At 34.9% G+C, this 23959-nt stretch overlaps 2 protein-coding genes across 6 annotated transcripts in view; one reads left to right on the top strand and one right to left on the bottom strand.

Moving 5' to 3' along the window:
• The window catches only part of LOC105194310 (plexin-A4), a 299262-nt gene extending 283790 nt beyond the window's left edge, over positions 1-15472 (top strand). For all 3 annotated transcript variants that reach the window (XM_039447734.1, XM_039447729.1, XM_011159164.3), the window contains 9 exons: positions 788-1519; positions 5940-6065; positions 6397-6858; positions 7749-9427; positions 9518-9731; positions 10167-10350; positions 10436-11146; positions 11228-11373; positions 11468-15472. In XM_039447734.1, the coding sequence (XP_039303668.1) occupies positions 788-1519; positions 5940-6065; positions 6397-6858; positions 7749-9427; positions 9518-9731; positions 10167-10350; positions 10436-11146; positions 11228-11373; positions 11468-11641 (4428 nt within the window). In that variant the 3' untranslated portion in view covers positions 11642-15472. The remainder of the gene's footprint in view (positions 1-787; positions 1520-5939; positions 6066-6396; positions 6859-7748; positions 9428-9517; positions 9732-10166; positions 10351-10435; positions 11147-11227; positions 11374-11467) is intronic.
• Positions 15473-15479: 7 nt separating this feature from the next.
• Positions 15480-22965, bottom strand: LOC105194311 (patched domain-containing protein 3). Of its 3 annotated transcripts, none has more exons than XM_011159166.3 (10): positions 22798-22965; positions 22445-22728; positions 22120-22366; positions 21948-22024; positions 20995-21436; positions 19576-19821; positions 19192-19494; positions 18500-19067; positions 17793-18275; positions 15728-16104 (listed from the first exon to the last, which is right to left on the bottom strand). In XM_011159166.3, exons 2-10 carry the CDS (start codon positions 22564-22566, stop codon positions 15728-15730), a joined length of 2865 nt encoding a protein of 954 aa, XP_011157468.1. In that variant the 5' UTR covers positions 22567-22728; positions 22798-22965. The 3 variants fall into 3 exon arrangements, with proteins under 3 accessions (XP_011157467.1, XP_011157468.1, XP_025987980.1); XM_026132195.2 differs by having other exon boundaries at positions 22445-22620; positions 22762-22965; XM_011159165.3 differs by having other exon boundaries at positions 15480-16104; positions 22445-22965.
• Positions 22966-23959: the final 994 nt, after the last annotated feature.

Genomic DNA, 23959 nt, shown 5'->3' on the forward strand with positions numbered 1-23959 from the left:
AACTGCAATCATCAATAACTCCGACTCTCTAATTTTACGCAAATTCGTTGATTATTGTAAATTCCTGATTTTTTAACGAACTAGCAGGCAATTGAAACATTTTCGACCAAGCCAGACGAGCCGTATTTTACAGCCAATTGTATGGCACTCGATATATGTCAATTCTTTTTAAATTATTAAAAATAATTAGATTTTAATTAGGTTTGTCAAATATTTTCTGACATGAATGCTTTATTTTATTGTTACCATTACTAAATAGATAGCATTGGAATGAACAGGAAAGTCAATGGACTTTCCGCAACAAGCTCAATAAAATTTGAAATTTTACATTGCAAAACATTATTAAAACTTCATTACTCTTTTATATTTTCTAGGAAAAATTTGATATTTATATGGATAGAATGTTTTCGCTGAAGTATTTAAAAATTTAACTAGATACAAATTTAAAAAGAATTTTCTTGGACTTTGAAGTACATTCAAGCATGACGAGCAATGCTAACAAAGTTTTGACATTCTAGCAACTTGCTAATTCTACATAATTATTTTTGATAGTCTAACAAAATTATTTTCAGATTTGTGTCCAGCTAAATCTTTAGCAAAACCGTTGTTTTCGTGCATACATTTAATTCTGCTTCTGTTTTTAGTATGTAAAAATAAAAATTTGAATTATCGGAAAATATATAATTACACACCTTCCTGTAATTGGATATTCTACAATAATTTAATTAAAATAAAATTAGCTGCGCTAATTAATTTGCTTAAAAAAGTATCTGTTTTCCTGTTGCAGGTGGTTGTGGAGAGCTCGACGTTGGCATTAGAATACGGTGATCTCGAGATCGATCCTGGATCTCCGGTGAACCCGGATCTCCTATTCGACTCGCAGCTGATGCATCTCTATGTCCTGACGGAGAAGAAGGTCTCGAAGGTCAAGGTGCAGGAGTGCTCGGTCTATAAGACCTGCTGGGACTGCCTGGGCGCCAAGGATCCGTACTGCGGCTGGTGCTCGTTGGAAAACAAGTGCAACCTCCGCAGTGACTGCCAAGACGCGGCCAAGGATCCACTCTATTGGATCTCTTACAAGAGCGGTAGATGCACGACGATCACCACTGTCACGCCGGACCAACTGCAACGCACCACCGCCAGAACTCTCGAGCTCGTCATCGAGAATCTGCCGACACTGTCCGGGCAATTCCTGTGCGCGTTCTCCGCTCTCGACAAGACTCTGATTACGAACGCATCGCGGAAGTCCTACGGCGTGAACTGCACCACGCCGAGGACCGATTTACTGCCGTCGATACCGCCGGGCCGACACCACTTCACAGCCAAGTTGTCCGTTCGAATGACAAACGGGCCCGATTTGGTGGCGACAAATTTCACTTTCTTTGACTGCAACACGTACAGTTCATGCACGCAATGCGTATCGTCGAGCTTCCCGTGTGACTGGTGCGTTGATGGTCATCGGTGCACTCACGATACGGCGGAGAACTGTCGGAACGACATTCTTGTCACGGGAGTCAGCGTAAGTTCCCTGCTATTTATCTTCAGATTTTGAAGGGAAATAAAAAGATATAATATAAATATGTTTTCATCAATAGGTTTCTGATTAAATAATTATATATAGATATATTTTTCCCAAAACAATTTTTTTTATTCTTATTTGAATTCAAATAAGCGATTCAAATAAGAGGGATTGAACTATTAACTTGTCAAATAATAAATGATGTGTAAATGTTAAATAACTTACGTGGTACGTCGTCGCTTAATACTTTCCAATTCTTTTCTTTCTCTTTTGGTTTTGTTGCACTCAAAACACAATATTTGAGAAAATTTACAGTTAACAATAATCGCACGCATTAATTGTTAAAATATTATGATTGCGTAGCATTTTGCATCACATTTTCGACAGTAATGCGCAATTTTGCGAAATATTATTAATAAAATAATATACTAGTACCATTTCAATTGACTTATTCAATCAAACAACTAGTGTGTTACTCGTATTACGCCATTCTCGCATTCGTACATTTGGAAATAGTAATTATAACAGTAATTATAATAGTAATTATAGTAACAATTATAATAGTAAATAAATTACAACAAAAATTATATGACGTAACACAAGATATATTTACTCTGTAAATTTTCCAAAGTGAAATTTCACTCAAAATAAATGAAAGTTTAATCGATAGTGAAATTACTGTCACTCATAGCGAAGTGATATTTCATTGTTCATAAGAGTGAATGTTTAACTTCAACCGTAAAGTGATTCTTTTGCTCGATTAGAGTAAATGGTTTGCTCCATTAGAATAAATGATTCACTTCGGATTAGAGTGATTAGAATTTATCAGAACTTTTCTTAAACTGACAGCGTGCAGAGAGAGAGAGAGAGAGAGAGAGAGAGAGAGAGAGAGAGAGAGAGAGAGAGAGAGAGAGCGATGTTGATTCGCACAGCAAACTATTAACTCATAAGTTTAAAAACTCAGTAATAAATAAACTCAATATTTTTAATTTAAATTTGTATGTAATAATAAAATGTGAAAGCTCAAAGAAAACGTTAAACGTTACGTTAAGATTTTTCTTTATGCATTAACAGTTTACGTACAGATTTAAGTTTAAAATCAATACTGAACGTAACGTTGTGCTTTATGGATTTTCTTGTGCAAAAAACCTTAGCGCATGCACTGTAACATGGAACATGGAACATAGATTCATTCATTAATAATAAGGAATAATATTTACAATAAACGATATACAGAAGGAAAGAATTCACTTTACGACACAGAGTGGAAAAATTTACGTCATATGAATGAAAAATCACTTTAACTCGAATAATTATCAATCATTTCATTTTTCGAATGGACTTTTACTTCAAGAAAAGAGAATAAATCTAAATAAAGTTACAGGAATAATTATCACAGCAGAACAGTAAATTATATGTATTCCATTTCCTGCCATTTTGAGCTACAAATGAACAAACGAATGTATACCATGCGCGAAATAACGCTACTTTGACAATTATTTTTTACCCTGATACTCTCTGTGTTAATTGTATGTATATCAAGTTCATTGATTACGCGCACTGATAATCATTAATCGATCGAAATATTCACATTATACAGAACAATATTATGGCGCAGATCGTATCGCGCCACTGCCTGCTTGCTCTAGTATCCGTGTGAATGGTAGCGATCTTGCTTAAGCTGGAATTACATAATGCATAATTTCTTAAATGATAACTATACATACTGTTGTGCTTGTACTAAAAGCCGTTCTATTAATCGCAAGTCAATTGCATTGTACCATTGACACTTCTGATTGGTTGTCGCAACAAGCGTTGCATGTTCCTGCGACTAATATAGAACGGCCTTTAGTGCAGACACAACAGCGTGCAAACTAAATCATCGAGAAATTCATGCATCATCTGATTCCAGCTTAATATAATATAACTTGCCATATGCTGCATAAACAAATGCTAAGGCTGTACAAATGCCACGCCAGCCAAAATGTTGTTCTGTTTTGTCGAAATATATAACGGTTTATGAAATAAATTTGTATTGACCATGTCCTTTGTATTCAAAATTGAAGTTTTTAATTGTAAATTGAAGAGAATTTTAATTAATGAAAAAATAAAATTATTTGGAATGAAAGGTTTACGAGGAAAACCTTTCTTTCTCTCTTACGAGGAAAACCTTTTACTTTTGTGTTGGAAATTGTGTTGTAATAAGTCATTTTTTACCATTTGATTGTACAATTTTATAACTTTCCATGTTTTAAAACACGTCCATATACATACGAAAATTGTATTTTGAACATACATATAATAAATCATGTAATGAACAATTCCGTAATAGATTGTAATTTATGATTAAGAACAGTTTTTTACAAGTTAAAAAACGTGTTATGTAAAGTAATATTACAGTATGAAATGTCGCTATTAATCAAAACGTTTATTGAGTTATAAAATTGTACAGTCGACGATATCAAATGGTAAAAAACCTATTCAACTAGTTCTTGTAGTAGTGAGTTTTCTCGTAAATGCTTTCTGTCCAGAATACAATTTTTTGTTTTCATAATTAAAATGTGCTTTTTAATTTACAATCAAGAACTTTTCAAAAACTCGAGGATATCTCATAATCTTTTCTCGTTGGTTTAATCATATATTGCGTCTTGTTTTGAATCGGTTCTTGTCACCTAAATTACGAATATTATCGCTCAATTGAGAACTATCGGAAGCGTAACGAAGATATTGTTCTCTCTTCGTTCTCAATCTCTTATCAAAGGCGTGGTGAGCATCAGTTTATTATTAGATTAGGAATTACAGAAATCAGCGTGTGTGGTATACATTTTTTACACAAATATATGGGATCTATAATTCAAATGCTGGTTTTGAACATTCTAATTAGAGGGTGTTCAAGGTACTCTCACGCTTGTTTTCTCAATATATCAAATGGCAATCAAATGGTTAGATTAATTATAACTTAAAAATCAAGTAATATTCCTTTATCACAAATGATTGATTAAATAACTAAATAAGCCAAAGATTATATATATGTATATGCTCAATCTTTAATTCATTTAATTATAAGCGTATGGAAGTATGTATTAATTAATTTTTAAGTTAATTTAACTTTACTATTAATTTAACTTTTTGGTTAACCGAAAGATCATAGTAGTTTGGCCTTTTGAGAGATAGCGATCGAATAAAATCCGATAATTTAAACCCGACACAGAGAGCAGAACTCTATATCACGATCGTTACATTAGAGATGTTGATATTTTAATTTTAATTTAATGATTTATCTAATTACACATAAATATATCTATTCATTTAAATCTTTCACCAGAATGCATGACAGATTGATTCATTATATGAATAAAAAAATAAACAAGATTAAAATGAGACTTATGTTATTTAATAAATAATTTATGTTTTTTAAATTTTAAATAATCCTGAATTATTTTTAGATTTATTAGAGAGGAAATGTATTTTTCTCCGTTTAACTTCTTATTGAATTTTGCGAGCAAATAGGAATGTCATGTAACAAGCGATCGAACGTAGAAGATATTAAATAAATTTTTATTTACTTTATTGGTTAAAGTTTCATTACTTAAATGAATATATGAGTTTGCGAATAACTTGAGTGTAGCGAAGTTAATAAATTTCTTCATATTGGCTTTAATTATTAACATAGTTTCAAGACACACTCATCCGATAACACGAATTTCTAGAGATCTGTGATAATTTATATACAACTGAAAATATATAAGAAGTTATAGAAATATTCCCAAAATTGTACAGTAAATTAATATACATATAATTCTAATATTCATAATTTTTTATTCGTGTTTAAAATGATATATCCTGCCTTAATAGGTCAATTATCTACATATTAAATCGTTTATTGAAACTAAATTTAAATAAGGAAAAAAAATCAGCTAAAATCGATATAATAGTGGGTTCGCTTATATTCATATTTCACTGAAACTCATTATAGTTTGAAAATGGATTTACGTTTTGGCAAGATAAACGATTCATATGTGCTGCAAACTCACAACACCTAATTTCGAAGCAGAATTGCAATTCTGTTGTTGCGCACATGTTAACATGCATCGACTAATTTCATTTCGACATCAACTCGATTCGTTTTGAAGTTAAAACGTAGCGTTCACTCCATGAATATTAATGCGTGATTATCAATTAATTTGTAATTTTTGATGAAAACTCAATGCTGAGAACTTCGCTCTATGATTTGAATTGCATAATGTTTAAAATAATCAAATGAAATAAATGGAGCAAGCGAAATAAAATTTGAACACAGATTAATTTAATTAAAATTTTTAATTGTTTCAACAATAATAGCTTAAATAAATTTTAAGTAAATGTTAAGTAAAAATATTAGTTTGCTTGTTTTTTTAATAATCTCACGTATATTTTGCAGAGAATGGGACCAAGCTATAGGAGTGGGCCAGGTTTTTGTCCCACTATAAACGCCACCGAATCTCAAGAGATCCTCGTGTCTTCCGGTATCAAAAAGGCGATACGAGTCAAAGTGCATATCATTGGGGTATGTCAAAAGATTATTATATCACATTTAAAAAATAATATTTAAAATATAATATTTAAAAAATATTATTTCTGATTAAATTTTTGATCAATTTTTTATCTTTTTTATTTTGAGTCTTTTATATTGAATTATAAAAAGAATTTTAAAACATCGTAAATAATTCACGAGTTCACATTTTTCTAAATTTCATTTTAAATAAAATGATGAGTTTGATGAATACTTAAGTTTTACAGTTTATTTTTTAATATGCAAAATTTTAAGTATATCATTGAATTCAGGATTCTATTGAGAAATATACGAATATACACTCTATGTAAAACGCAATTTTCAGCAATTCATCATACAAACGCGATTTGTGTGCCAATTCAACATCGAGGGTCGCGTAACAAGCGTGAACGCGCGTCTGTTAGCCGACACGATTTACTGCGAGGAGACGGAGTTCTCTTACACCTCTCGCGCGCCGAACATCACGGTACCTTTTGCAGTGATCTGGGGCGGTTCCAAACCCTTGGATAATCCGGACAATATACACCTTGTGATATACCGTTGCCGCGACATGGCTGACAACTGCGGCATGTGCCTGGCTTTGCCAACGAAGTACGGATGTGGCTGGTGCCAGAGCTCGGACAGATGCGAGGTAAAGGATCAGTGCGACCGCGGCTCAGGCATGTGGCTGAACAGCAACCAGACCTGCCCAAATCCGGAGATAAAATCGTTTGAGCCGGTAATGGGCCCCTGGGAAGGCAATACAAACGTGACGATTCGCGGCATCAATCTTGGCAAGACATTCAAGGTGAGAAAAGCGTGAATTTTTTTTTATTTGTTTGTTACTCGTTATCGAGGTAAAATGTAGTCGTCTTCATCCTCATTTTTGTTTACATAGTAATATATTATAAAGATTAATGTAAAGGATGAAGAGATATTATAAAAATATTAACGAGAGCTTAAGTCGGAAAGATTGATTTTTTTCTAAAATCTTAGTTATTAAGAAATATATTTAGAGTACTACTTTGAAGAAATAACAAAGTAATGAAACACTTTTGAAAGTGCTTTACAGCGCGCTGCTTAATAAGCCATAACTTGCTATTGTTTAAAGACATCTCATAGGCCCAAGAGTTTTATTGAATAAATTAAAATAATAACGGGTAAAAACTATAATAAAACCTACAGTTAAAAAGATAAATGCTTAACTTTTAAAAGAATGCAGAAAAAATTTGACAAAAAGCAGATTCCAATTTAATGAATGAACTGACGAACTATTATTTGAACCTGCTATGTAGCAAAATTAAGACTTAATGATTAAAGACTAAAATAATAATATAATTATAAACTTTTAAAGTTTTTTAAATTTGGAAATATGTATTTTTAGATTTTAGACATTTTTGTATAAAAGTATTTTTGTATAAAAGTATAAATAAATTGACGATTAAATATAAATTAAACATATAATTAGAAACAACTCAATTTCTTATTTTGGTCCTTTCTTAAATAAGCGAGTTTTAATTTTTTTTTAAATATCGATATGCAATACCTAAAGACTTTTTTACATTACAGAATTTAATTTTAACATTTGCATTTATTTATTTTGCATGTTAAACTTTTATCGTAATTAATACAATATTGGCATTTGTTACCCAATAAAATGTATTTATTTAATACACATAATTATTTAATACGTTGCAGGACATAGTCGGTGGCGTTACCGTGGCCGGTATGCGGTGTCTACCTTATGAGGAACTTTACATTCGAACGAAGCAAATCGTTTGCCGAGTTGATGGACCTGGTACGCAAGAAGGCAGGAGCGGACCCGTCATCGTTAAGATTGAGGACTTCCGTGGAGAATCCGACTACAATTTCGAATTTGTAGATCCACAGATCATCTCAATAACACCTAAATATGGACCTTTGAGCGGTGGCACTACTATCAAGATCACCGGTAATTACATGAACGCCGGTAGTACTATCCATGCTGACATCGACGAGTTACCTTGCTCCATAATAAGCGCTGAACCCAATGAGGCTCTTTGCATGACGAGTCCAAGTGATCGAAAGCGGAGCGGCATGCTAAAGATGTCCTTTGACGGTGGTAAGCGTTTATACGATGGCTTCTTCGAATACGTCGACGATCCGACAATCGAGAGTGTGGAAAGTGGCGTGGCTGGTCAGATGAAGGTTCCGAAAGGAATTCCGGCGGGTGGAATAAAGATTTCCGTCACCGGTAAAAACCTCGGCTACATACAGAGTCCACAAATGTACGTCTACTACGATGAGAAAATGTTCGTGTCGCAGTGTGAGGTGCATAGTCAAGAGAGCATGATGTGCAAATCGCCAACCATCGAAGTCCCAGAACATATAATGCTGGATGCCGAACGTCCGCTCTCTCTCGAATATGGTTTTCGCATGGACAATGTTACCGGTGTGCAAAATCTCTCGCAGCATGGCTTTAATCATTTTCTTCTGTATCCAAATCCGATCTACGAAGTCTTCGAGGAGGAAGTTAAATATTACAAGAGTGACTATTTGACGATCAATGGTCAACACCTTGATCGTGCCTGCCAAGAATCTGACGTGGTTGTTCAAATCGGTAACGCCTTCTGCAATGTCACGTCCTTATCGCGGCAACAGCTCACTTGTCGGCCACCCTTGACGCAACCACCGGCTATCGATGCCCAGGGTCTGCCCAATAAACAAGAATTGCCGGAGGTGGTACTAATAGTGGGTGGTACGCTTCGTTATAATATTGGCAAGCTTAGCTACGCACTGCCAGCTGGATTGAACGGGCCGTTGTCGAAACCTGCGCTTATCGGCGTGATCGCCGCCATCGTGATCTTAGTATTTGTATTCATAGCGTTCCTTATCGCCTATCGCAGAAAGTCTACGGAGAGCAATCGCGTATTGAAGAATATGCAGGAACAGATGGATATTCTTGAGCTACGAGTCGCTGCCGAGTGTAAGGAGGCCTTTGCCGAATTACAGACGGAAATGACTGATCTCACGGGAGATCTTACCAGTGGTGGCATTCCCTTCCTTGATTATCGCACTTATGCAATGATGATATTATTCCCCAGCGACGACAACAGTCCGGTACTGCAGTGGGACAGGCCAGAACTCGTACGAAAAGAAAAGGGATTGCGCTTATTCGGTCAATTGATAATGAACAAGACTTTCCTATTGTTGTTTGTACGAACACTTGAGAGCAATCGTTACTTCTCGATGAGAGATCGAGTTAACGTTGCCAGTCTGATTATGGTTACACTGCAGAGCAAAATGGAATATTGCACAGACATCCTGAAAACGTTGCTGGCGGATCTTATAGAGAAGTGCACGGAAGGCAAGAGCCATCCAAAGTTATTCCTGAGACGGTAAGTATGCGACGTTAAACTTTCAATTATTATATTATATAACAATGCTTGATATTGAGGAAACTTATAATATTTATTTATTTTTTATAGAACTGAGAGCGTCGCTGAGAAGATGCTGTCTGCTTGGTTCACATTTCTCTTGTACAAATTCATGAGAGAATGCGCCGGTGAACCATTGTACGTACTGTTTCGCGCGGTAAAACAGCAGGTCGATAAGGGTCCTGTCGATGCGATTACATCAGAAGCACGATATTCCTTGTCCGAAGAAAAATTGATCCGACAATCTATCGACTTCAAAGCAATGGTAAAGAAACGTCAATATTTCAATAACATACTTCAATAGCATAAGGACGTTTTCAAGAACGTCGCTCTGCATTGCGATATTTGACATCTTCGACACACATGATTATTTTTGTTATTTAACTGCTACAAGCGATACAAAGTATAATCGTTGCAACTCAATTGAGCACTATATTTCCACTTACTGTAATAGTTCCTATACGATTTTTCTAAATTTATTTAATGTATAATAATTTATATATTCTTTGACACTGAAGATGACCCAAAAAACCAGGACGTTAAAACGTTTATTAATTGTTTGGATATAATAAATTGCATGTACACACGACTATTTTATATTGGTTCTTATTGGTATTTATTTTTATGGTATTAATTGAGCGAGTCTTCGGTTGCATAAGTTGATGCATTGTAATATATAACTTTTCTCTTACAATTTCAGACGGTTTACGTTTCGATATCTCAACAAGCCGCGTTTGTTGGAGGAATGGATCCTAACACGGAGAATGTGCCAGTCAAGGTACTTGACTGTGACACAATATCTCAAGTGAAGGAGAAAGCGTTGGATACAATCTACCGAGCGACTCCATACAGCCAAAGACCCCGAAAGGAGGATCTTGATCTCGGTAAAATACTCTTATGTTTGAATATTTAAAAGTCATATAAAACCAAGTAAATCATTTTTACATTATACTTGATGAAATGTTGCAGAATGGCGAACTGGCGCGTCCGGTAGATTAATTCTTTATGACGAAGATTCAACAACGAAAACGGAGGGCGAGTGGAAAAAGAGAAATACTTTGAATCACTACAGGGTACCGGACGGAGCGTCGCTCAATTTAGTCTCCAAACAATCGTCTATATACAATCTTTCGATTCTATCGGAAAAGACGGACAAATCGCACAAATACGAAACCTTGAATCTTAGCAAATTTAGTTCGGCGAGTCCCCCGCTTTCTCGCGCAACTTCGCCGCTCAATCAGAATATCGAAGCTGGTATGAAGATTTGGCACCTTGTTAAGCATCATGATTCCGATGCGCGAAAGGAGGGAGATCGCGGCAATAAAATGGTTTCGGAGATCTATTTGACGAGGTTACTCGCAACAAAGGGTACGCTTCAAAAGTTCGTCGACGATCTGTTCGAAACAATATTCAGCACTGCCCATCGAGGCTCGGCGCTACCTCTCGCGATCAAATACATGTTCGATTTCATGGACGACCAAGCTCTGCAACACGGCATATCCGATCCGGAAGTGGTCCACACGTGGAAGAGCAATTCCCTTCCCCTTAGGTTTTGGGTTAATCTCATAAAAAATCCGAATTTTATTTTCGATATACACAAGTCCAACATCGTGGACTCATGTTTGTCCGTCGTAGCGCAGACGTTCATGGACAGCTGCTCGACGTCGGACCATAGATTAGGTATGTACCTTTTATCAAGTCCTATATTATGTTCGCTTCGATTGAGGAGATTCAAAAGATTTTTTCTTCTGCCATTCTTAGGTAAGGACTCTCCGAGTTCGAAACTATTATATGCGAAGGACATTCCAGTGTACAAAGAGTGGGTGGAGCGTTACTACTCAGATATTAAAGTCATGCCAGCCATATCCGATCAAGACATGAATGCCATGCTTGCCGAAGAGTCGAGGGTATTTATCCATTTTTATATTCGTAATGCATAAATTTCGGAACAAAATTTGTTTGAATGATTTCTAACGCATTGTTCGTCTGATTTTATTTCAGTTGCATACAACGGAGTTTAACACGAATTGTGCTTTATACGAACTGTATACATACGCGGGTAAATACAACGAACAACTAATAGTCACGCTCGAGGAGGACGAGTTCTCGCAGAAGCAGAGACTGGCGTACAAGCTCGAGCAAGTGCACAATATAATGGCGGCGGACAATCCCTGATGCATGACCATGAACTCCATGAAGCACATGACGAAACCTGCTCGTCAAGAGTTACCCTGCTGAGCGGTCAATCGCGATCCGGTATAATTATCAACGGCGCGAACGAAGGGAACTGGCCTACCTTGAAATCGATTATCTCAGGTTCCGTGCAAAAGCCAGTTTTCTCAGCTTAACGCAAATCGCGAGTGAACTTTGAAGTTATTCCGATGGGGAAAGGGGGCTAAAAAATATCGCGAGTTAACTGAGAATTAATTAAAGGACTAAGTGTTAAAAGTACATGTCGAGGAAGTCTTCTCAGAGGTCGCCAGTTCGTAGGTGTGGCCATAATCATAAGCACATTGCCGCGTGCGCGCATAATTGTACATAAGATATCAAAAATCATGAATAATTGTAATAGGATATTAAATGTACGATCACTCTTCGACGGCCGAGTCGAGTGTAAAAGCGGGGCGAAAGCGTTTCCCTCGTTGCGCGGTGGTCGCACGTCCGTTTGCACCGCGAGTGATTTTAAAAATGAATGTAATAATGTGAAACACACACTAGTGATAAGAGAGGCGCGAGTGAGGGAATCAGCCGCGATCGATAATTTGTAAATGTGTTTAAAAATGAAAAAAAAATGGTCGATTGCCGGCACCGTGATCTCGGTGATCTGGCGATTTTTAACGAAGAAACATTTCCATCCACCGCTACTCTAGCTGAATTTTTTTGAATTACGAGAACTGACGAATTTTAAGAGATAATTATCGATAACGATGAAATAATTAAACGATATGGGTATATTATATATATGTATGGATGGTATGTCGTATGTATATGTGTACATATATACACTTTATACCGGCGCAAGCATGCCTGTGTGTGCGTGTGCGTATATCTAGTATCCGATGAGGAGGCGCGCGTGCGAGCAGGTAGGACGGTATCCCGCGCCGAGTTATTTTGCCATAACTTTATCACACAAAACGAGACCCAAGGAAGTCTCATTCGCTCACACGCTTATAAGCGCGCTGTCGCGCGCTCCATAACTCGGCAGCGCCGTACCGCGCGCACGTGCGTATTTAATATGGTGTATTATGTATACTTACACGGCGCTCGAGAAGAAAGGCAGAAAGGAGGGAAAAAAAGTCATCCGCGCAACGGAGACAGACTGTGTATTAGTTAGTAAGTAATTAATCTATGGACTATGGCCGCGCGCGAGGCCAGCTCGATGTGACGGTTGTGTTGAGTGTGCGTGCTTCCCCTCCTTGGTCTCTGCGACTCATTGTTCCATTTCGCCATTTAATCGTTCATTCCTATCGTCGTGCATCCATCACCGATGTCATCGTCGCTATCCATAATCATCGATAACCTTGTCCTTTTCCTCCCTCATCCTCATGTCCATAGCTATCTCCCAATCTCTTTCTCTTCCTTCCCCTCTCTCTCCCCTTTCTTCATACTACTTGTAGCATGTCCACCATCAAAGTTGTCCTGTTCTTCCTTCATCCTTTTACAATTCATCTACATACTACTTTCTATCTCTCTCTCTCTCTCTCTTTCTCTCTCTCCCTTGTAATGCTTCAACGCCTCCGTCGTCATGTTGTTGTCACTCTTAATTATTGTAATATATAATGAATAACGATCACTGTTGAGTATTGTCTGATTGTAATACATTGATATTGAATTGATATTGAATTGATAATCATTAATTAAAAGCGTAACATTAACTCTGTGGATGTAGCCATATTGGTGTGCGTGAAAATGAACCGCGCGAATGGATGTGTATTTGATCAAGAGCCGAAAGCATTGCACAGTATCGTAAAAAAAGAGTACATACGTTACTTTGGAATCTCGTGTGTGAGCGCCGAAGAGTCGTCGCATCGATTAACAACGTTGTCTAATCAACTGATCATTCCCTTCGTATTTACGCACAATTTGCCAAATCACACTATGTTATCTGTAAATCGGACAAGTCCGATCTATAGAGTGCCTGATCCTTGTATGGATTTTACATACTCTTGGGGAAGATAAGTAGCCAATGCGATTCGAGGTTGGACGTTTCTTCGAGCTCGCAGCATTTAACGTGACATTCTGTCAATGCGTACGGCTAGTAGCGAATGACGACTGCCCGACGTGTATGCGCGTGTGCATGTGTCCTGTGCGTCAATTCAATGTGCAGTTATACGTGGAGAAAGTATTTATTGCTCAAAAAACATCGGAAGACCGTGGTGGAAAGGTAAGGAAGAGCGGGTAAAAGATACGGAGTTGTTGAGTAGGCTTACTGGAAAAGGAATTGGGGGAGGGCGAGGTGGAAAGTCGGAAGAAGGGACAGACGGTGAAATCTACGCGGTGGCGAAGACACATCGCCAGACAGGGTAATAATTACGCGACAGGAAAGAGGCGAGAAATGATATAACTAATGAAGATAACGGGTCAACCGAACGATCCGACAACCATCCAGGTTTTCCTCGAGGATGAGGCGCGTGAATCGCGTGCTCGCCCGCTGTTCCGTGCACGAGAGAACGGGGCGTGCGGTACCCTCCCCCGCGCACGCCGACTTCAAATGGTACTAATAAACCCAAAGTGCCTCTGGTAGATTTTTGGGCATAAGCTTGAGTAATAAAGACTACATAGCATTTACTATAAAAAAAAAAGAAAGAAAGGAAAAGAGACACGACTACGACGCGACCGCTGATTATAATAAAACAATAATAAAAGAGCCGAGAAAGAGAGAGAAAAAGGAGAACAAAAAATGAAAACGAAACACGGCGAGAGTGCTTCTAACGCGCCCTCCGCAAATCGATTGTGCGCGAAAGGCGAGCGGAGGTGCAGGCGTACCGGGTGTGTACGCGGTGCGTACGCTAATTAAACGTTTAGATAGATATTAACGTATAGTCGGTAGCCTAGTCTCTATGTCGGTGTCTGTCTGCCCTGAGTGTCTTTCCCACGGTGTACCCCTCAAGTGCGTGTACCTTGAAACCCCCGGCGAACAGATTCCCTCACAGTCCAACGCCCTCGGTCACCGTCGTCCTCGAGTTCAGCCTCTCCCCCGCGTCACGTTCCCGGCCATGTATCGACCCATCGTGGATCCTCGCCGTCCTTTGTCTCCTGAGCTCTTCCCCCTCCCCTCTCCTGAATCTTCTCCAGTACCTCGACACCCCGTCTTTTAACGCAACTAACTGTGCTCACATCACGCGTCATTCGCCACAATTACCGATCGGCACGTTTTGCTAAGTAAATATTATTATTATTGTATCGATGGTTCCTCATCAATTATGGAATATACGAATCCCGATTTGTAAAATTCGACTTAACTAAGAAGATGTGTAATAACTTAATCATCGTATCGTTCATGCGTGGCTTGCTGCCCTGGCAGTCTAACTACCGTCGTATGCTTGAATGTGGAGATAGCGTGCGCGCCTCCGAGAGTGTTTCTGATGTATGTTAGAGTGTGCGAATGTATACGAATATCCATTATATTCCCGCTTCTCTGTGCGTCTTGTTCAAATTGTTTATTCCCTTTTCTCTCGTCGCCGTCAATCGAAAATCTGTCGGTTGAGCCACGAGAGTTAGAAGAAACAATCTAAAAAGAAAAAGAGACAAAGAAGACGGAGTTGCATGAATGGCTGAACGAATGCCAGGTGAATTGTGTAAGACTGAGAGAGGCAGCGGAGGGAGCTTGCCAATCAATCCTGAGGTCGCTCCCTCGCCGCTCATTTTTACGTCATAAATATTAATTATGATTATACATAAAGGATAAACACATCCAACAAAACATGATTACGTTATGTTTATAATAGTCATGTTCCTTTCCGATCGATGATAATTGATAATAAATCTATATCAATCTTGCTACATTATTTTGTACTTGTTTTTTAATATTTCTTAATTTTTTAATCGTAATATATATACATATATATAAAAATCTATAAATAATGCCGTTTTTAAGTTATCAAACGTATTATTATCATTATTATTATTAATTATTATTTTTGTATAAATGTGTGATTAATAGTACGGATAGTGTAATAATTTTGTATGTTTATTGAACCAAAAATAAATATTATTGATAAAGAAAGAGCATTGGCTAAACAAACTATCTGTATTTCTGTTTCAATCTTCATCATCGGTCGCAGTAATGGCTTTCTCGGACATCGGTTGTGGTTGTTTTATCACGCGTAAACTTTGCGGTCCAATGCTGCTTAATACAACCGGTAATAGGAACAGTCCATTCCAGAGCCCGAACAAAATTACCAAAAAAAATATCCGGAAAAAGGTGATGAATACGTAGGACGACGAGAAGCTCAGCATCGAGGCGGCGAGGAGCGTCGAACCTGCACCATACGCAACTGCTGCGCCGATGTGTCTGACCGCGATTAATGTTCGAGTTCTGCGAGCATTATCGTCATCTTCTCGAGACTCAGCATTCAGGAATGCATGTGCGACGTGTGCGGCATAATCCACACTTAAACCGACGCCGAGCTCGAGACCTGTAAATGAATTTTTACTGAATCTATAACAAGTTTAATGACGAGACTCTTTGATATTCAAAGTTCGCTTTATAACGATCTACTCGAGGCAACAAAAATAACTTATGAGTATTATGTGTAATCTAAAAATAGAACATATACAATAAAACTCTATTTATGTCAGGAGATAAAACATAATCGAGATTTAGATAAAAGAGATTTATTAGCTTTCTTAATAGTTTCGATAATAAAAAACTCATATTAAGAAAACTGAAATCGCGAGCACGTCAAGTCTTATTATGAATTATATGAATAATTTAGATAATAAGAATTCAACTATAAATTTAAAAATGACCATAAATTTGTTCGTAGAAAAAGTGCGTAAAAACGAAGTTATATTATAACAGAATGATAGATTTTTATTCTTATAAGAGAGAATAAGAAAATTGAGTACGAACCAAATTTATTTTTAGATTCATACTTTGCACATGATATTGTGATCTTGTAATATAAATATCTTTTCACTTACTTCTTGCAATACAAAGTCATTTCAATAACAAAATAATGAATAAATCCACAAAAAAACTTGTTTAAATATTTTATAAAAAATTAAGACGATATTACGATTTATTAAAAATTTCATTAGAATAAATCTTTTCTTATTAAACATTACACGCAAATGCAGATTCAAAAGATTTAAAGATCAATGTAATATAATACATGAGCCAAGTTAGATCGTGCTACTATAAATAAAACTTTAAACATTGCCCTCTCAGAAAAACTTCTAATAACAAGACTAAAAATAAATAAAAAAAGCTCGTTTGTCTAAAAATAGAATACTAAGAAAGATAATAGACGAGCTATTTAAAGATATCAAATGTATATTTTTAATCAACGAAGTTATAAATAAGAACGTTCTGACTTCACTTAGACATCTCAACAATACATAATTTTAATACTTGAATAATATAAAGATCTTAAAAACGTACAACGATAAAAACAACGACTTGACAGCCAACGTAATGTAATACATATTAACTCGTCATACATGCGTCTAACCATTGCAATGAATTTATATCTTCTTAAATATTGATATTGTTTAGATTCTTAAAAATTATTTCTGTTAGGCTGATGACGACTGTAATTGTAAGTGAAATCGACACGTTCCTGATTATAACTTAGTTAATTAAAAAATATACGTTTGACATCCACATGATAAACTCTAATGAACTCGAAAATATAGAATTACGTATCAAAGAAAGATTACCACTTATCACTTGCATGTGGAATTGTTGCTCTTACCAAATATCTACTCACGCATATCTAATCACGCACAATTCTGTAAATAGATGATTGATGGACATCCGGCGGGAATAACATTTTCGCATGCGAGCGATAAATGCTCTCTATGATACATAATTCTATACTTTCAATTCTATTAGAGTTTATTCACGTTCACTAAAGATGACCAAATTCAAGTTCAAAACATTTGATATTGTTTTTAATATACAAAGTTTAAAGCTTTATTTATAATAGCACGATTGAGCTGGCTTCATTAGCTCTTGATATTTATTGTATTATATTTATTTTTCTTCTATTTTATCTTTTCTTATTTGTATTGAGGTATATGTGTACATCTATCTTTTGCATAAATAGAATAATAAAATCACGAATTACGAAGAAAATAAACAAAAACGAAACATACTCACCAATGCAGGACACTACGCCTATCGTTAGTCCCCAGAAATACATGAAGCCGCATACATTTAGTAAGGTAAGAAGTACACAGAGTAAAATCCAACAACAAGTCTGCATTTCGGCGATAAGGAACGCTGTGGTACCCATAACACAGATTAATGCCAGGATAACGTTTCGCAACACTTCTTGACTGATTAATTTATCGGTAGTCCAAGTTCCAAACAATTTGCACCACACTGTTACGTATCCATGAATATGTGCTTCACTTGCTAGCAGTTTACTATTATCCATCGCTGGAATCCATTTGTCAGGACTCCTAAATTGTCTAAAGGTGAAATCAATGGTTGCGACTACAATCTGTGGGGCATTTCTACCGCATCTAAACTTCTCTTTGAAAATGAAATTTCTTTGATATTTACCACCAGCTCGACTAAAAAGAAATTTCGATAAATAATGATGGAATTTGTCGTCCGCGATTTTCGTAGTCTTTAAATCTGAATAATAAAAGAAAAACGTTCAATTAATATACGAAATCATTTAACTAATCAATAAATGATACGTTTGTCTTAAAAGCTTTGCAAAAAACGCATCTTTATATTCAATGAGGTAAATTTCGAGTGTAAATTCATTTAAAATTTTATATTTTCTTTCAAAATTAAGTTAAAAATTTTTCGTAACTTTTAAGACGAACGACACAAATAAATATAAGATGAGTAACCTGTGGCGAAATACGTCGACACAAATTTTGTGAAATCAATCGGCCAAGGTTCTATGTTTTTTATAAAAGACGCATTCTGTAAGCGTTCTGTCATAGATATTATCTTAGAAAATTCAGAGGGGTAATCAATATCATCTCCCATAATGACAAAAGCCTCAAATCCTAAATTAGGAAATGTCCTTGTATGGACTTCTAAATATTGCTCTAAGTATGATCCTTTTGGTAACAGCCACGTTGGGTCAAACCATTGTTTCAACTGAAGCGAACCGACAATACCGATAGACATCAATACAAGAGTAATTAATACTATAATAATTTTCCCAGGCGTAGTCAATACTATCCGTGAGTACAGAAAATTTATAAATTTCCAGGAAACTGTATCGCTCACGTCAAATGATTTGGATGTAAAGTTTTCATGCACAATACATGGTAACATTCCATTTCTCTTTTGTTCTATTCTCTGAGTATCCAAGGTAAAGCAGGCAATAAAAAATGTAATTTGTAATAAATATGTCACAAATACGCCAACTGCAGCATAGATACAAAAGGATTGAAGTGACGGTAATATCTAAAAAAAAGATATTAAACATGTTATAAAAATTTTATACAAAAAATATATTCTCATATAATTGATTAATGTAACGCATTCTTGCATACATTCATATTCGTACATATTGTAATTTTTTACATACTGTAGAAGCACCAATGATGAATGCCACGACATCGGTAAACGAAGTAACACTAATAGCAGAACCGGCATGACCTAATGCAAGGCCGATTCTTTCTACGAGTGGCTTGTTTAAATTTGATTCATGAGTGTGTACCTCCGTCCAAGCTGCATGAAATACAAAAATATCATCTATTCCTAGACCCAAAAGCAAAAATGGCAATGACGTGTGGACTGGACCGTACGGGATTCCGATCAGAGAACATATTCCCACTGCAAGTATAAATGCAGCACCCACACACAAAAGACCAGTACTAGTAAGACAAAACTGTGGAAAAGTGAAGAACATTCATTAAATAAAAATACTAAATTACTTAGAAAGTGTTACTTTTGTAATAACCATACGTACTCGCCATTCCACCCAATTGTGATTCGACAAAATTGTTAAGACGTACAAAAACATTAATAAAATTCCTATAATTAATTTATCTATATCTTGAAATATGGATGTGCTAGAAATATCTCCAAAACTTCTTCCAGCTATGTAATAGAGATTCAAGGAATTATTTGCATTTCTTTCGCTCTGCAGTTGATTTGAAAGATTTTTCATATTTTCCACATAAGCTGATTCCCATTTCAATACTTTATCTGTTGCCTATGTATAAAATATAAATAATTGGTTTTTATTTCATAAACTAATTTTTACTTGTTTTAAATTTAATGTTATGAATTAAAATAAAATTTTGAATAATTTTTTGCTAATATAGTAAAAAATATTATTTGTAATTGATGACAATAGAAATAATAATTTTATACCAAAGAACAAACAACAATAATAAATATAACAATAATAAAACCAATAATAAATATAATTATTAATATTTTTAATACTTTATTAAAATGTACGATTGAAATAGATAGATAGAGAAGGACAGAGCACTCTGTCTACACGGCTGCTGTGTGTACTGTTATGTGTCTCAAGTGTTAAGAGATACATCTTAATTCTAACAATTAAAAAAGCTCAATGCAAGAGGATTCTAGAAAAATTTGGTTTCTTGCTTTTCACAGACTCTATACATGTTGAAAGATAAGCGAAAACAATTATTAATTCTCAGTTTACACTCTATTCATTGAGGAGAGAAACCATAATTCTCGGATAAAAACTCATCTGAATAGAATAAAAACAAGAAATCAAATGTTTCTAGAATCCTCTTGCATCGAGCTTTTTTGGTTGGAAAGCTCCCTTTTTCTCTGCTCACACAGATCCATATAAACTCAGAGTCAGCTTTCTTCCCACTATGTTATCCATGTGCGCAGATTCGGTTTCTCTCAGTGAATAAAGTATACATGTTTTGCTATAAGTGACATACACACACATCTCTTTCACATTGCTGATTAGCTAATTTTATGTAAAATTTTCTGATTGGTGATATATACTAGAAAACTTCTAGGCAATGATTGATTTGAGTGGATGTGTCTTATTATACATGCGCTAACCGGACCTTCCTACATACATATTATATACATGTATAATGTGTAGGTTGCTTGTATGTGTATGTATGTATATACATTAATGTCACATATTATTATTTTTAAATTTACAAATCCATGATATTTATGATAAGTTATGATAATGAAAAAGGCCTAAATCATATTAAAAATTTTCTAAAGTTTTCAACTTTTTTTCTTTTTTTAATTTATTTTCCAATTATTTCAAAAAATATAAAATAATTTATAATAAACTTAAAAATGTTACGCAACATTTATTCAATATTAAAATAGTACATTAAAGAAATATAATTCAGGCCTTGATGTGAACTCACCTTACCCAATCAGCAGTTCCAGCCAAATTCCCAATTTTATCCATGTCCACATTGAGAAAATTAATATAAACCATCATAGAAGTCCTTACAGCTGTCGCAGCAATAATTCTACCTTTCTCATCTAAAGTTACATCTCCCAGAAGGTCACTGAAGTTCACGGCGTGACCCATTGTGGGACTCACTTTAATCGTATTTATCTTTGTGATAATTTCTTCCATAGAATCTCTTTCAATTTTAGCACTATCAAAATTCCAAATATCCAAAATACTAAGCAAAATGCAGCCCATAGGTAAGCTCTCAATTACGCTGCAATACATATTACTATCGACATGAATCGAAGGCTCAAATGTTTTATTAACTTCAGTGAAATCATCATCAAAAAAATTGTCCTCCAAGAGAGAACTTTGTCTCTTAACTCTTAACATATTTTCTTTGATAAAAGGAATTCTGTAAATAAAAATGTCTTTTGTGAGTATAATTGATCATGTTTTTTTTTTATAAAACTTATCTAAAATTTTTTATTATATATAAATTTAGAATATATGAAAAAACATTTTGTACAAAAATTATACAGTTTAAAAGAGATAAATTAATTTTTGAAAAAATTAATTTTTCAAAATCACTACAAGTTACTTATTTTTTTTTTATGGAATTATGATTTTTTTACATAATGTAATTTTTTGTTTATTCAGCATATAAGAGTATTGAAGTAGAAGTGTCAAAAAAAAAATCAATAATAAAGTTTATGACAGATTTTACAGTTTACTCTGGTATATTTTGACATAAAATGTAAATAGTAAGTTGTTATATTTTTTTACTTTATTAATACATTGCATAGAATAATGATATTAATACATATGCATAGAATAATGATATGAATCAATTGATGTCAGGAAAACACATGAATGTTTTTCAAGAATAAAACATATATAATAAAAATGTCATATTTCATACTTACTTCATACAAACATCTGTCCAAGAAATGTTTTCAACTGGTGTTCGAACAGAAATCATTTGTTTAGTGATGTCATTTAACTGCAACAGATAAAAAGAAAGTAGAATGAATTACTAAGAACTCGTTATAATCACTTGCACAATTGAGAAACAAGAGATAAATCATCCATTAATACCCTGATAAGCGACTGCTGTTCTAGTATATTATCGCCAGTTAGAATAAACGTTTGAATTCGTAGAGCCTTTAATGAATGCGACATTAGCCATTCGGTATCTGTCACAAAATCAGAATCTGGTGGAACCCAAAGGTTCATAGGATTCTTTTCAATCCGGAAACGTAACATGCCTAGGATACAGATTAATACCGCCACGAAACATCCAAGCAGCCACTTGTACGGATTTTGGGCGATGTGTACTCCAAGCCTGCAACGACGTTGCTCCATTGTTATCATTCAGTACTTGTCAGTTTCGGCACTTTCAAATTTCGCAACAAAGACTTACCGATAAAAAAAATGCTCTACTGTTCTGGATATGTGTTCTGGTAGACTATGCCAAAATCTACGGCACGATTGTTTTCTAACAACACAAGCCTCTTCATGCATCTCGATTTTTTCGATGGTCATAATGAAGAGACTAATCTAATGTAGCGTCTGACCGATGCGATTCAAATGTCTCGTCTATCGAGAAGATATGGCACTTTAGACCGGTCGCAGATAATCGTGAATCGAGATTAATTACTGTTATCGTACGTAATGCATCGCGAGTCTCGCACGCAATCGCGAATGCTGGAAATAGCATCAGATAAAGCGTTTTATAACCTTCAAATGCAGGCGCTCACATCTTCACATACGTACTCGTGTGATCATAATGACTTATTAAAAAATCAAATAATAATGCGTTTTTATGAGCCTGTTTCTCGCTTGTACGTATGCACCAGACATCTTCAGATATTCAACAACACTTCGCATTATTATTCACCGTGCACTAAGCGTATTACGTCTGCGCATCAGTATGCGCGATAGGTCGACTTATCCTCATCGGCTGTTAAAAGTAGGGGTACTCAATAAAACCTAGGTCACGAAACTCTATTTCCTTCCTACACACTAGCATCATCTTGGCAATGAAATTACACAATAATCGCTAATTTTAATTATTCTGTCATCTTTACATAAAGTTGGTCGCGAAATATTAATAAGTTCTCGATCTCTTCTATATTTTTACATATTTTTTAAAATTACAGCATTGTCCTGAAAATTCGTTTACACTTTCTCGCTATATTATTTCAGTAGCAAACAATATTTTTAAAAAATTTGAAAAATAAAAATTCTAAAAATGTTAAAAATAATGAGTTGACTCTTCTCTTTATTTCATTTAAAAAAAAAGAATAATTTTTAATGTTTAGAACAAGTTTATTTCAACATTGAAAAAATCTGTTCTATAATATTAAATAAATGTTTTAAAAAACTTTAATTGTAATTTGACTAAAAAACACATTTTTTCAAGTATTGAAATAAACGTTTTTTATAGATGTTAAAAATTATCCTTTTATTAAAACAAACTGTTATTTAATGAAATAAAGGATACTTTTATTTTTAATGTTTTTAAAAAATGTTTTTTAAATGTTTAAATATATTTTTAAAAATGTTTACTACTTGGGATTACTACCTTGAAATTACAAAAAAGCAGTCAGACCTCATATAGAACTAGAGTTGCCAAGTTAAAGAATTTTTCTCCAACTTTGAGATTGCTGATATTAAATATTCAATAAAAATCAGATTATAAAAATATCTGTTTTTTCCCACTCTGTATACTTATGCAGTTTACTTGGCAATAAATTTACTTAATAATTGCATAATTTTAATTATGCTGTCGATTATTTCTATCGCGAGATTAAGCTTTAAGTTTTTTAAATAAAATAAAGTTCTCTTATTTTTTATTCTCATTAAAAAAAATTTATTTTAATGAAAGGATAATTATTTTAACATTTGAAAAAATGTGTTCTTTAATATGAAATAA

Source organism: Solenopsis invicta, chromosome 1 (assembly GCF_016802725.1).
Source record: "Solenopsis invicta isolate M01_SB chromosome 1, UNIL_Sinv_3.0, whole genome shotgun sequence".
NCBI lineage: Eukaryota > Metazoa > Arthropoda > Insecta > Hymenoptera > Formicidae > Solenopsis > Solenopsis invicta.

What these genes read in the sequence shown, in the direction of transcription:
- LOC105194311 (XM_011159165.3), bottom strand. Translation starts at nt 22,566, where the DNA reads ATGACCATCGAAAAAATCGAGATGCATGAAGAGGCTTGTGTTGTTAGA. An exon ending in AACAGCAGTCGCTTATCAGG is followed by an intron (nt 22,025 to 22,119) that starts GTATTAATGGAT and finishes TATCTGTTGCAG; the next exon opens with TTAAATGACATCACTAAACA. An exon ending in ACAATTGGGTGGAATGGCGA is followed by an intron (nt 19,495 to 19,575) that starts GTACGTATGGTT and finishes ACTTTTCCACAG; the next exon opens with TTTTGTCTTACTAGTACTGG.